We start from the raw sequence: 14748 nt of genomic DNA on the forward strand, positions 1-14748 counted from the left end.
GAGGGACCTGGATTTAAACCCCATTTGTGCTGTGTTGGACCTTCATAACAAATCCTTCTGAGCCTTGGTTTCCTTAGTGCTAAAAAGGTGATAATAATGCCTACTTCACAGAAGTGTTACAAGGATTAAATGAAATACTATCATATATGTCTCTCACAGTGTCCAGCACATGCATGCTTCATAAGGTTGTAGTTTCTTTTCTATCACTACAACAGTCAGGGGTTATAGAAATCAGTAAGTCAGGCTAAGTTGTGAGAGAGACAATGTTGCCCAAGCCAGATGTGGTCAATGCCCAAGGTTCTTTAAATCCAGATGCAAAGACAAGATTAGCATCAGCACCTTAACCAGAGCACCCAGGGAGGATTACTACTTCAACATTCAACACTGCCATGGTGTCTAAGATTCTTTAGGTATTTGACCTCCAGCAGCACCTTTACCTTGGCAATGCCAAATATAATTTCAGGCCAATACTGTTAGGGGGTCAAGGGAGTAAAAACAAGTGATCCTACTTCCAACTGCAAACGGGAACCAAAAGAGGTTGTATTTTCAAACAAATCTCATCAAAGGCCTCCTGCCCTTGGCTATAAGGACCATTGTAACTAACATGGTAAGGTTTCATAGCAACAATTTATTCAGGGAAGGTACAGGTGTGCCTCAATGAGAGCCAACTCTATATATGAAAATCCATACATATCTAAAACTTAAATTTAAAAGTGATTCTGCTTTAGAGAGAAAGGCAAACCAAGAAATAGACTCTTACCTATTGAGAACAAACTGAGGGTTACCAGAGGGGAGGTAGGTGGGGGCACGGGTGAAAGAGGTGATGGAGATTAAGGAGGGCACTTGTGATAGCACCGGGTATTGTATGGAAGTGCTGACTCACTACATTGTACACCTGAAACTAATACTACACTGTACTTAATGCTAACTGGAATTTAAATAAAAACTTAAAAGTGACTCTGCTTTACAGAAATACTTCTTAGTTGGTGTCTTAAAATGTGATTAGATTTAAATACATTCCATGTTATACGCAAATACGTACAGACGTATATTAAATGTCAAATACCACCGGGGCCCAATCTACTCCTTGTACTGCATGCAGCAGAGTGTGACCAGCAGCATCGGCATCACCTGGGAGCTTCTCAGAAATGCAGACTCTTGGGCCCCACCCCACCCTCAAGAACCAGAACCTGCAGTTTAATAAAATTCCCAGACAGTCTGTGTCCAGATTAAGATTTCAGAGGCCCTGTCCTAGGCAATATTCGTAATCCTAAAGTCAGAAGCTCTCCCAAATGCCATATATGACAGGGCTTCTACTAGTGGCTCTCAATCCTTACTCCCAATAATCACCTGTGTCATCTGGGTAGGCTTTATTTGATATTAAAATGATTTTTCTTCTTCTCTTTTTAATACCTATTCCTGGACCCTAACCCCAAATTAGGATTTAACTGGCCTGGGGTGGCACCCTGGCATTATCATTTTTTAAAAAGCTCCTTAGGTGACTGAGTGCAAGAGATGCTGAGAACCACTGCTACAGACCAAGTGCTGCGTCCTGATATAAAACTTCCTCAGCGAACAATCAGGATGTTCAATGCATCAACAAGAGGAGGACCGTAAGCTGGAATGAGAGATGAAGACACGCCTGGATATAAATCTTGCACAAAGCACAGGATCCTGTAAGGCCGGTCTTCTCCACACCAACTGCACCAAAATAGATTTTCCCTGGATTAGTACCAGGGAATTGTTTCCGAAGCTCCTCAAATACAGGCTCATGTCAACGTGGTCATGAATGACATCACCGTCAAAAGGCCAAGTAATACCAGACAGTGTTGAAAACCTCAAGGCACCTAACATCAGTAGTCCTCAGGCAGATGTCTGCCAGAGGATTAGAAACCTCTAATTGCCTTTAACAAAAAGCTTTCCTGTGCTTACCACAGAAGTTCTTTTAAAGTTCTACCAAAAGTTTCCTTCCCTGATCTGTTCAACCATAAAATTTCAAACAGAGTGCTACAAAAGACCACGGTTTCAGGCAGCAGGGAGAAAAAGGCAGGCCAAGTAATCCAAGAATGCAAAGATCCAGAAATGCCAGCACAGTAAGAATGCAGGATTGACAGAGCTGGAACAAAAAGGTTATTTTCAGGGGTCCAGGATGGACTATGGGGCCGAGGCAAAGGTGCCAGGTGTGGCCATGGGAGGGCATGGTTAGGTCAGTGCAGAGGTAATAGAACATCCTTGAGGATACTCAAATTATGGAGCATGATCAAAGGACAGTGATTAAAGAGGAAGACTCAGATAAGACAAATGCAGTCTTTAGTGAACAAGGCAGGGGCCTGCCTGAGCCAATCCAGGTCATACAGTCACCACTGAGGGGCAGAGGGGTGACCAGAAGCAGGGCTGTCTGATGATCCTCTGCTCTTTCCAACAGCCTCTCTGGGAGTGAAACATCCAGTGTGGCCTGATGGCAGAACGCCTCCTCCCTAACGACCCACCTGCCTTTGACATGACTCAGCAGAGACCTATAAACACCGCCCCTCAGCGAGCCAACGGAGCACTGCTTCCTCAGTCCTCACTTTAAAGGTGTAGGGGCAGAAAAGCCCTGACAAATGGAATTTAGTCCCAACCTGCAAAGGAAATCACCGAGCAAAAATTTCTAATAACTGCTTATTCTAGAGTCTTCGGAAATAATATGAAGTAACAAAAAGCTACTACCCTGGAAAAATTCCTGTCAGTCTAGAGAAATGTCAGAAAAAATTGCACCAGGGCCTTGGCTAGAAACCAATAAAGAAACCTAAGTAGGACACACCAGATTAACTGAGTAATAGTTATAGCAACCATACTGCGGATTTTTGGAGGCGACACCAATTTTAAATTTTTACTCCTATATCTCCAGAAACCCCTATTTCACAAATTCTATTTTGACATCCAAACTCAGGACTGCCTCTTACTTTGGAAATGGCACAAAAAACTCCATACTAAATTACAAAGCCCAATTTACTAATGAAGCTTATGAATTATGGACTCATCTCATGTAGGGTACGGTGTAGTCACCCTGCTCTCGCCTAGTTTTAAGACAAACACTATTGTACAATGGAGGAAATACTACATCCAAATCCCTTACAGATTCTTGGTGATGATCCTACACTTTCAAAATGTTTTTAAAAGGAAGAAGACCAGGACAGGACTATGTAGATGACATTGTCCCTCCCAAGCCATATCCCAAACAGTTATGCAGTCTGAGCAAACAAAACCGCTGCAAGAATCCTCGGATGGGAGAGACATTTTCCCCATTGAATATGTCAGCAAAGGCATTCTTCCCAGAGTCTACTCTAGTCCTCACACAAGGGAAAAAGCAGGTGACACATACTCTTCTTTAGAATCCTTGTATCTTCCAACTACTATTATTAAGAAGGTCACATTTAGCCTTTGAGACTTCTCACATCTTTTTTTTGGAGCTTTATCTAAAGAGTACTATCAGTAATAGATACAAATAGTTCTACGCACAGCTGAAAACCAAGCGGTGTTGAAACAGAACATATCAATTGTATGTGGCTTAATACCTCAGGAGTCTTCTTACTCTGTCTTTTCCCAAAAATGCAGTCAAGATCTGTTTTGCTCCGAGATGATAGATCCTTCCCTAGAAAAACAACACGGTGCCTTTCAGTAATACCATTCTTTCTAAAATAAGGGGCACAAATATAAACTATGAGAATCCTGAAAGCAAAATGGGATTTTGGAAAAGAGACAATTTTGTAAACTACTTTCTGCCTCCCTTCACAACAACTCCTTAGTTAACAAGTAAAATCAAATAAATTTTAAAATGACTTAAAACTCAAGACAGTGTTTCACAACCAGAATCCGTGATGTTCTCTTCTTTATGGTAGAAACAATCAAAAGCATGTAGCATGAGAGGAAAACTGAATTTCAAAGCTAGCTCTACTACTGGTATACCTTTCACTTATGATTTCTGGGTCTCTGGGTTTCCCATTTATAAAACAGATATTTTTTACTTCAAGGAGACATGAGTTACTCAGGATTATGAAATGCAGAACAAAAAATGCTGGTAGCTTTACAGCTTTTAAACACACACGAATGAGAGCATACTGTATTTGACACATAGGAGCTCAATAACTAATTGAATGAATGAGAAAAAATTTAAAAAGAATAAATGCAAACAAAAATTACTACATTAGGGTGAAAGGATTTCAGATTTTTCTCTTTAAAATGTTCTTTACTGTTACAACTATATCATCTTTAAATAAAAGGATACATAATAAGAGCAGGAAATGAAATGGCTTCTGGCAAAGCACTGTCCAAAGGACCTATGTCTCTTATTAAAAACACTAAACTCTTTAACTTAATTTCAAACCCACAAACCAACTAATTTAAAATTCACTTCTTTGGAATTTCTACTTCTACCAATAATACTCTGTGAGCAGTCAACTGAATCTCTTCCCATTTGTCAACTACATGGCAAATGCACTTTAAAATGTAACTACTACATGTAAAGTCTTGAGGCTCCGGGGGAGTTAGGCTCTAGGTTAGACACAGGAATTTTTGTTTTGAGTAGGAAGCCTAAGTTCCAATGTCATGGACCCACTGGTCTTCTTAGCTTCCTGTAGCAAACTGACTTGGGAAAGTAATGGCATGACCCAGAAAGTTCTAGTTCACTGACAATCACTGGGGCATTCAAATATGATATCGCTCAGTGACTCCATGAAATTAAAAAACAAAACACCCTTGGATTTAATGCAAAGCCAGGCGCCATAACCAGTTTCATAGGCAGCAGTACCAGATTCAATGGTCCAGTCAATACGACCTGTTTCTATCAGGAAGGACATGTTCCTTCATGGCTCTGTGTTACTCTCTCCTTTCTTCCTGAGCTAGAAACAAAGCCCTCCTGGTTCTGATTATTAAGCAGACCCATACAACAGACCCCATAGGAAACCTACTTAAGAACAAAATGAAGCATATCCCAGACAAGAACTCAGAAAATGAACCAGAAAAGTGGGGAATAACACTGCTCATGGTGGGGATAAGTGGACAAACCCTCAGGAGGAGGTCTAGAGATCTATTCTTAGCTTTGTCATCAGCATAACCCATTTTGCACGGCAGAGCACATTCAGGGTGGCAGCTTCTATTTCAGAAAAAGGAGTTATACTTAGTTCAAAATATGTATTCGCCATCTATCCCCAACCTATCTTCTGGAATGGAACAGAAACCCTAAAAGAAATGCAAATTAAGATCTCTTTTATAGCAATTCAACTAAAAGGAATGCTGAAGGGATTAAAGAAGGCAGGGTACATGCAAGATCACAATTCTAAAACAGGTTGTCAAACTATGAACACGCAGAGATTGAAAACAAATCTAAACATCAAAGGGAAAACTGCCAAGCTGGGAGAGAGAGTAAGCTGTACCAATGAAGGTGCAAGTGTTTCTAAGGTTTTGGTGATGGGTTCTTGTATCAGAAATTTTTATCCTTTAGAAAGTTCACTTAAGTAAATGTAGAAACCAGGATTGTTACAGGCCTTGCTCTGGATTTGATCTGGAAAACAAAACACAGAGAAGAATTAAGAGTCAGAGACCAATGGAAAGGGACTTAAAGATAGATCAAAATGTGAAGATGGAAGCAATACTGAAATAGTTATTAGTCAATGGTCTTGGGTGAAAAGTTTATCAACGTTACAAAATTATGGCCATTTTGGAATCAGGTAAATATATTAAAACTGAGTTTGAAAGCTTACTGGTCTCAGTTTTGAATTAAGGTTAAATCAAAACAAATACTGTTGATAAACTTAGATGTTAGAGAAAATGACAATCAAAAACTAAAAGGAAATATGTGTTCTCTGTCTGAATTTGGGTCATCTATCTATTAGTCTTCAATTGGCCATAACATTTTGAGAACCAGGAAAAACAGCTTCCAGTAGCCAAGCTGATAGAACTTAAGTCCATAAAAGGATAAACAAGTACTTTCAGAAAAGAGTACTTTATGATCTTTTTAGCTGTTTTTCTAGTAATCATGATTATTAGGTTTTCCAGTCTATCCAAGTGGCAATTTGGAAAGGAGAGAAGTTACCACTATAGTCAGATACACTTTACAACACCAAGGAGTCCACAAGGGAAGCAAATGAAACTACAAAAAACAAACATAAGAATTGAAGAATCACAGAGATTTGGAGACTCTTTACTTTAAGGGTAAAAGTCATATAGAACCCAACAAGTTCTAAGGAAAAAAATGTATTACAGCACTGTATTGTAACAAAGACTTAAAAAAAACCCTGAGTTTTCTACTCAGAGTAAAGGGGCGAGGGCAAGGAAATGCAGGTCTGAGAAATACGTTTGTTAAAATTTAAAAAAAACCCAAAAAACAAACAAAAAAACCACTGCAGGTATATGTAGGAAGCTTCATTTGCTTAGAAATTTCATTTGCGTTCCCCAATAAAGGATAAAACACTGCATTCTGATTTCTGTTTTTAATGAAAATACATGGGACCGATAATAATCCTATGACCAAAGATTATGGCAACGTCACTGAAAGGGTGATGTCAGAAAACCAGGAAAACTGAAGGAATCAGAGTAGGGAATGAAAAGAAGTGAGACCCTCACAACCAATAAGACAGTCAGGATTCTGTAAAAGCCTGCCATGGTGCTATTTTATATTTAAATGGCAAAAGAATCAGAAGAGGAAACTGGATGCCCGTCACCAGCAGAGTCCGATGTGGGGAGGAGGTCACCACACCAGCAGTCCTACAGTCTGGTGTGTCCAGGCTAGCAAGCCGGCTACCAGGACCTGTGCTGTCCGCACAGTTTCCTTGTTTAAGAAGCAAATACTGCAAACTGTCACAGGAATAAGAAGGCTGAGTAATATTACTAGGGTGAAGCTGCACAGCTTCAGTTCGTGCGACCTTTCTTCTAGCCACCGCACGATGCGGGGCAGTGGCGGGGGGGGGGGGGCGGGAGAAGCAGCGTTCTCTTGATAACTTCCCACTGCATATACTAAACACTTCAAAAATGGTTTTGTAGAATTTCACATTCTCCCTATCTTTTCCTCTCTGTAGATGAGGCCTCAACAAACATTTTTCAAATTAAAAGAAACTGCACTGAAGTTAGGCTTGTTAAACAAATACAGATGAAATTAACTTTTAAGTTATATAATAAATTGTTTCAAAATAAAAGCAGAAATTTGGGACCAGAAAAAGGAATAACTATGTATTAGAACTAGAATGATATAGCCAGTATTTAGGCAACAGTATATTTTACAGTGCTATTCACTACTGGAATCTCACTGAAGTCAAATTTTTATCTTCACTCTTCAAACCAAGCTATGTAAAATGCCATTTTCCCATGATTTGGTCTCTGGACCACACATGGGAGTTACAACATGAATCACCCTCATCAAAAAGCAAATTAGTTACTGCGGGGCATACCCGCAGGCTAAAATGATTATCATTTAATATGCTGAACAATCAAAAGTTCCATAACATGGGTCATATCTGAAAAGTCATAAAATGGAACCTACTTTAGAACTTTATAATGACTGAGAAATCTTTCCTCATTTTACCTACTTATTTTTCAATAGGCTTCACGCCTAGCATGGAGCCCAATATGGGGCCCAAACACACAACCTTGAGATCAAGACCTGAGCTGAGATCAAGAGTCAGACGCTTAACCAACTGAGCCACTCAGGCACCCCTGAAATCTTTCCTTATTTTTAAGACAGGAAACTGAGTCTGAAAGAAGGTAAGTGCTTAAGTGATGTGAGAGACTAATGGCAGAACCCAAGTTTCCTGTTGATCTAAGAACATCCACCTTAGAGTGTTATGCTAAGTGAAAAAAGCCATACAGAGAAAGACAGATACCATATGTTTTCACTCTTATGTGGATCCTGAGAAACTTAACAGAAACCTATGGGGGAGGGGTAGGAGAAAAAAAAAAAAAGGAGGTTAGAGTGGGAGAGAGCCAAAGCATAAGAGACTCTTAAAAACTGAGAACAAACTGAGGTTGATGGGGGGGTTGGGGGGGGGGGTGGTGGGAGGGAGGGGAGGGTGGGTGATGGGTATTGAGGAGGGCATCTTTTGGAATGAGCACTGGGTGTTGTATGGAAACAATCTGACAATAAATTTCATATATTGAAAAAAAAAAAGAACATCCACCTTAGAGAAAACTGAGGGTTTATCATTCGTAACCAGGGACAACAATTGTTCTACAAGAAAAGATTTATTAAATGAAAGAACTTTAGAACCTGCTTTCACTGTGGATTGTTAAGATGAGTAGTAAATAATTATTTTCTTCACCACCTGGATTTCTGCCTCCTTTTCCCACCTTTTCCACTTACTCTCAATCCACATTTCCTGTATCTTCCCACTCAATCTCTGCTTCCTTTCTGACAATATATCTTGAAAGGATATATCTTTTCCCTGTATACCAATGCCCTCTTTCTCCCCAGGCAAGGCTAATAAATCAGCAAACCTCATTCAGAGAAAACGAAGGCACAACACATCAAGCAGGCCGACAGGGTCACCTGGCAAGGAAGTGGCTTAACTAGAAATAGAAAGCAGATACTCCCAGCATCCATTAGATTAAAGCAGATTAAAGAGGTTTATCCCAGCTTCAGCAAACACTTCGGGTGAAATCATGCATGTAGTTAGATACTAAAGGAAAACTAGATTTGCAAAAGTGAAAGCTTCAAAGGCTGACATGCCATCTAAAAAGTTACAGGCCACTTTTCATGAATTTGCTCAGCATCTTTCTGTGATATGTCTCTTATTTCCTATAGGTTATAATGAAAAAAGGAGGGATATTTAACGACTGGTTATAAAGTGGCAATTTAGCCTCTTCTCAGAAAGACTGAGGAGGTAACAGGGACTGTTCTTGTTCCAGAACAGAAGTGGAGTGGAGAGAAACCCCAATCAGAAACCATAGAGGACAACAACAAAGAAGGTTTAAACTGAAAGAAGAGGGGAAGACATGAAGAGCCATACAAACCACAGCAGCTGGAAGAGGGAAAGGGGAAGTGCCTGTTTCTCTTTGTACATGTTCCCGAAGCTATTCAGCTCCCGACTCCATTAAACTCTGCCACGGGCTCTCACTTAAACCAAAACCAAACCCAAACCTTTGAGGTTTTGACCCAAGTGAGAACCATTAATTGCCAAGAGGAATGGGAATTCCAGCTCCTACTGCTGTTGAGGCAAGTTCTAGGAATTAGGGAATTCTCAATCATGCCAACTAGGCTAAACCAAAGAGATGTGTGCTTCCTGGCATATAAAGATAGAAAGGTACATCCCATCTCCCATAGAAAGGCCATCATATGGTGACTAGATAGCACAATAGGATTATCATCACATTTATACTTGAAGTATAGTATGTAACAAATAAGCTTTTGTGCCTGGAAAGTGTACTTAATGCATAATATTATTCTATGGGAAAACATCTGGGGGAATTGAGGAGTTCAAGTTAAATTGTTTCTTACCAATACAAGACTGCCACCTGGTGGTTACACAGGACAACTGCACTTGTAATTGGCAGCGTTTATTGGGAAGGGAGTAGGGAGGCGGTGATGGAAGAAGATGGGATTCACTACCTAGTTCTCAAATGTGTTTTCTAATGCTACTTTGCCATGACCATGGAATGCCTAAGTTAACACTCCATTCAATGAAGAAATGGTGTGAAATAATATAAATCAGTTTAGGAGGGAGATTTCTCATACTGGAGATCTCAAGATAGAACACAATTCTGTAAATTGGAATAATTTAAGAGTTATTCAATACCAACATTAAACTTCAAAAACTAGAAATTGTAAGTAAAAATGCTGAGCAATACATTAAAATTATTTTCTGACTTAGTGACGTAAAGTCACTTTTCTCTTTTACATAGCAAGTTGACTTCTGCTTCCAGCTTTGCCAAAGGACTTGCATGTAATCTAAAACCGAATGTGGGGCCCTACCTCAGAGCTAACGGATCTGCAATTTAACAAGATCTCCAGGTGACTCACAATAAATGCTGAAACTTTAGCACTGCTGTACATCAAGCCAGGCAGGCCACCCATACTTGTCCATTCTGCACATAAAACAAGAAGTAATGTTGGAGAGAACTAAAAATGCTTTAAGAAACCTGGTATGAACATGGGGATTTCAACAACAAATAAAGAAATGCTTAATTTTACCTTTTGTGAATTTCATATAATGAACACGGTTTTTGGAGATCTTGGACTTTTCTTCAAGGCTGAAAGTTTTCTTTTCTTTGTTGTCTGAGGAGTCTTTAAAAAAAAAAAAAAGAAAAAGAAAAGCATTAAACTCTCTGAAACCCATCCCCTCATTCATTCTCTTACCATGACATGGTCTTTTTTAAATAAAATCTTTAGAAGCCCTATTATTTAATACTAAGCTCTACTCATAGGATTAGAAACACTCTCCTTAAACTGTGTACTGTGGATCAGGCAAGGCTTTCACATGAAATTTATAAAATCCTCAAGGAAGAGAAATGAAAACTTGTGTTCACACAAAAGCCTACAAACGAATGTTATAACAGTCTTATTTATGATAGTAAAATACTGGAAATAACCCAAAATTCCTTCAATGGGCAAATGGCTAAGCAAATTCTGGTACATCTCTACGCTGAAATGCTACTCGGCAATAAAAAGGAATCAAGCTATGGATACATGCAACAACCTCATTGTGCCTGTGAAAAAGGTGGACCTACACACTATATGTTCCATTTAGAGAACGTTGTCAAAATGACAAAACTATAGAGCCAGAGAACACATTCATGGTTTCCAGGGGTCAGGGATGAATGGGGAGTGCTGGAGGATGGAGGGGTGGAAGGTGGGTGTGCATGCAAAAAGGCAGCATGAGGCAGCTCTTCTGTGGTAATGAGACAATCCTGTATGATTGGTGATGATTACATGAATTTATACACACGATAAAATTCCACACAACTTACACATACACACATACACACACGCATGCGTGCACAAGTGAAGGCTAAAAAAATGATGAAAATTTAATAAGGTCTATGGTCTGATTAACAGTCCACACAAGTGTCAATTTCCTGGTTTCAATGTTACGCTGTTGCTATATTAGATGTCACCCCTGGGAAAAAGTGGGTGAATGATACTCAGGACTCTTCGTAGTACTATTTTTGCAATTTTCTATATGTTTATAATTGTTTCAAAATAAAAAATTCTTTTAAAAATTGAATAAAGGTAAGAGGTTAAATGATAATCAAAAACCAGATCAGAGATGACAATCAGAGTGTGAAGGAGCAGAGCTAGCACTGAGCCATAGCCTCAAATACCAGATTTCACTAGAGACTTACCTTAAGTACAAAACAAAAACACAAACAAATTGAGGAAGAAACTCAGGTTTATTCTTTTGATAAAAAAGGAAAATGTGAGCCAGAAAGTACCTTGCCTAAAATGTCAGAGCAAGTACAACTAGGGTTAGAGTCAATTATAGTCAATTAGTTAACTAGCTGCCTGTATCCCCTCACCTTTATCTATGTGTCAAGGTCAGGCAGCAGAGTACAACAGAAACAGAACACCACAGGTAGAAAAGAGCCTGAATTTTCCATAAAGAAATACAGATATGAGGTTAGAGAAAGTGGGGGAAAGGAAAATTTTGCCTTAGTACTGGAGCAAAACCAGCACACGTCCACTGACTATGTTATAGGAGTTAGCTGTAATCCCTCCTAGAAATCAGCAATTTTAAAAACAAAGTGTGAATTACATAGTAAGGCTCCAAAGGATGTATAGATATCTCAAGGTTTCAGACTATGCTTAGCATGGGTTAATCATATCAGCAACCCAAAACATTTTCTCCTGCAGCCACTTCTCACAAACAGCTTGGAGTTTTTTTCAGACATCCCACGAGTGAATTTTTCTTGTCTTTCGGAGGTCAAACACTTCTTAGGGTACGTAATATTCTCAATTTTGATGTTCCAAACACAAGTCACTTAGAAGTTCTGAGCTTAGATAAGTAGTTATGATCAACTGAAGGTTTATGAGGCATGAGACCCTGGACTCCAGAGCTTTCTATGCCATGTCCTGCAAAGGAGGGGCCATGATGACTAACTGTACTTCACAGGACACTGAGGCACAGAGGGATTAAACAAGGCACATCTAGGAGGTGGTTATGAAGGGATTCAAACCTAGGCAGAGATGAGTGACAGTCCACATCCTTAGCCATTACACGATGTCCCCATCAGAGCTGCTCTTGCACTTCAGAGGACACTAAGCCTCACCAGGAGAGCTTCTCACCTGCCGAGGACACAGGCTTCCCACAGTACATGGAGCACGGACAGATCCCAGGGGAATCAGTCCCTAGCTTTTTCCCCCACACTGCTCTATGAGCGGATGCAGCAATGTGGCTCTCCTTCTCCACTTCTCCCATGGGTCCTTCCTTCACTTTACAAGAGGGGCACAACTCTCCTCTCAGCAAGGATATAAACAAGGCACAAACCAAAGGACTGGGAAGTATCTTTTAATCAAAGCAGCAAAAGCAGCCCCCTGCCTGCACCAATCTATCTATCTTACCAAGAGACACACTTTCAGAAAGGTTGCACTATTATAATAATTTTCAAAATTTGTAATATATTTCCCAGTTTTATTCATTGCCATCTACTGATACAATGACAACTTCATCCAAAGAAAAATATTTACACTTAAAATCTTGGGGTTACTAGAAATAAAGCAACCTTGAATTACTCAAATTCTTTCCTCTCTCTCTGTCTCTTTTTTGGAGAGGTATGGTGGCAAATCCCACTCTAGGAACAGAGACTTTTGGGGGCTGATTTACACAGGAGCAGTCTTTCCCAGGAATGGTGTATTTATATGTATTTGTTTTGTGGCAGAGAAATAGAATAGGATGATGAATTTTAAAAAGTTTAAACAAAAAGAAACATATAAGCATAAAATACTATGGGGTATGTGCAATGGAAACATTATTTCAGAGGAAAAGGAACAATGAAATATAACATTTCTGACTACTAAAGACTTGCTGGTGTATTTATAAATACGTGGCAATGAATATCAAATTGTACTGGTATATAGCATCCACTGGATACATTTAACAACATAATGGTATTATTTTAAAATGCTAGTATTTCCCAATAGGCCAGAAATTATATTTTTTGCAATGATTTAAAGCTATGATTAAAAACCTTACAAATGTTGTTCTCAAAAATGTGAGGCGGAGGTGGGGGGGTGCATGTGTGGCTCAGTCGGTTAAGCATCCAACTCTTGATTTAGGCTCAGGTCATGATCTCACAGTTCGTGGGTTCGAGCCCTGTGCTGGGCTCTGTGTTGACAGTGTGGAGCCTGCTTGGGGTTCTCTCTCTCCCTCTCTCTGCCTGTCTCCAGCTCACTCACTTTCTCTCAAAAGAAGTAAATAAACTTAAAAAAAAAAATGTGAGACAGGGTATACTGTTTTTCAAAGTGCAAAAAAACTTGAAGACCCCTGTCCTAAACAGGTGTTTGGCATCCCAGTTTATTTTCAAAAATATTTAAAATCATAAGGGACAAAATATCTGCTGGAAGTAACAAACATTTCGTAAAACCACGAAGTCCACTGAAAAGCTAAGTTGAGTCTGGTAGAGAGAACTAATTAATAAAATAATTCCAAAAAAATGAAATTCTGAAGAATACACCGAGTTTTATGTCCCACAAGAAAATAAGGGTTATTTCTAGAATCTTTGCAAGACATTCTATGAAGCGAACAGTATGGAATCTCTACTTAGTTAAAACAATACTGTATGAATTGATACACAGTCTTAACGAACTAAAAATATTATAATAGTAGAAAAATATGTTATTGGGTTATTGTGTCATCTGCTTTTCAGCTTTAATACAAGTAATATGATCAAAAATTCACTTGGATGAAGATACTGTATTTACCAAGGATGACATGGCAGAAAAATAACCTATTAGTTGTCCAGGTCCATTCCTTGGATAGGTCTTCCCTCACAGGAAGATTCTAAAGGCTTTTCAGTATTGGGAGCGGCAGTTAGCAAGGCCTGGTTTCTACTGGGCAGGACAGTAAGCAGTGAGCTGCTCTGTCCCATTTGCAGAGCTATCAGCACCCTCTACGGGTCTTGAGGTGGAACTTAATCTACAGATGAGGAACTCTTCAGCTGTCTTCTGCTTGCTTTATGCACAAAAGAATCAGCCTGCACAGATAAACCTGTGGGCCGGACTGCATGAGGACAAAGCTCTACCACTTGGAAGCTGTTACACACTCACTACCTTCCTGACAAATAATACAGGGTCCCCTGGGTCACTTTAAACATTTCACTGACTGCACTTCTGGGACTACATCACAAAGGCCCAACTACACTGTGCCCAGCCTCAGCAATCAGCAATAGAACAAAGTACATCTGTCCCCAACCAGGGTTTTTGCAACTACGATGGCATTTCTCAGAAAAGAGTAATCACGATACCATCAAAGAGAAAAAGTAACTTTCTAGCTAGCACTGTCAAATCTCAAAAGCAAACAACTGAAAACTCTGCTTTCTTTTCTTAGTACCTACAAAAATGAATCTCATAGCTCCTTTCTTTATGAATCTTGGAGTTGATGATTTCTTGATAACCCTATCACCTAAGAAATTACAAAGTTTTCTCTAATTCAGTACATGAAGGAGGAAGTTATGATACCAAAGTGCAAAGTCAACTCATTTTCCCTCTTCAAGAATGTGTGGATGTCTCTAAGAAAAAAAGCCCCAGACTCAAAAGCTTCTGCCTCCATGAACATGGTCATGCAA

At 39.5% G+C, this 14748-nt stretch overlaps 1 protein-coding gene across 5 annotated transcripts in view; it reads right to left on the reverse strand.

Annotated features, from left to right (window-relative positions):
- The window catches only part of PINX1 (PIN2 (TERF1) interacting telomerase inhibitor 1), an 88553-nt gene that overhangs the window by 53384 nt on the left and 20421 nt on the right, over positions 1-14748 (reverse strand). For 4 of the 5 annotated variants that reach the window (XM_015073170.3, XM_015073171.3, XM_027069487.2 and 1 more), the window contains 2 exons: positions 10160-10252; positions 3558-3634 (listed from right to left, as the gene is read on the reverse strand). In XM_015073170.3, the coding sequence (XP_014928656.1) occupies positions 3558-3634; positions 10160-10252 (170 nt within the window). Of the gene's footprint in view, positions 1-3557; positions 3635-9988; positions 10054-10159; positions 10253-14748 lie in introns of all 5 variants that reach the window. The other variant, XM_053216687.1, reaches the window with a different exon arrangement.

This window comes from Acinonyx jubatus, chromosome B1 (genome assembly GCF_027475565.1).
Source record: "Acinonyx jubatus isolate Ajub_Pintada_27869175 chromosome B1, VMU_Ajub_asm_v1.0, whole genome shotgun sequence".
In the NCBI taxonomy this organism is placed as follows: Eukaryota; Metazoa; Chordata; class Mammalia; order Carnivora; family Felidae; genus Acinonyx; species Acinonyx jubatus.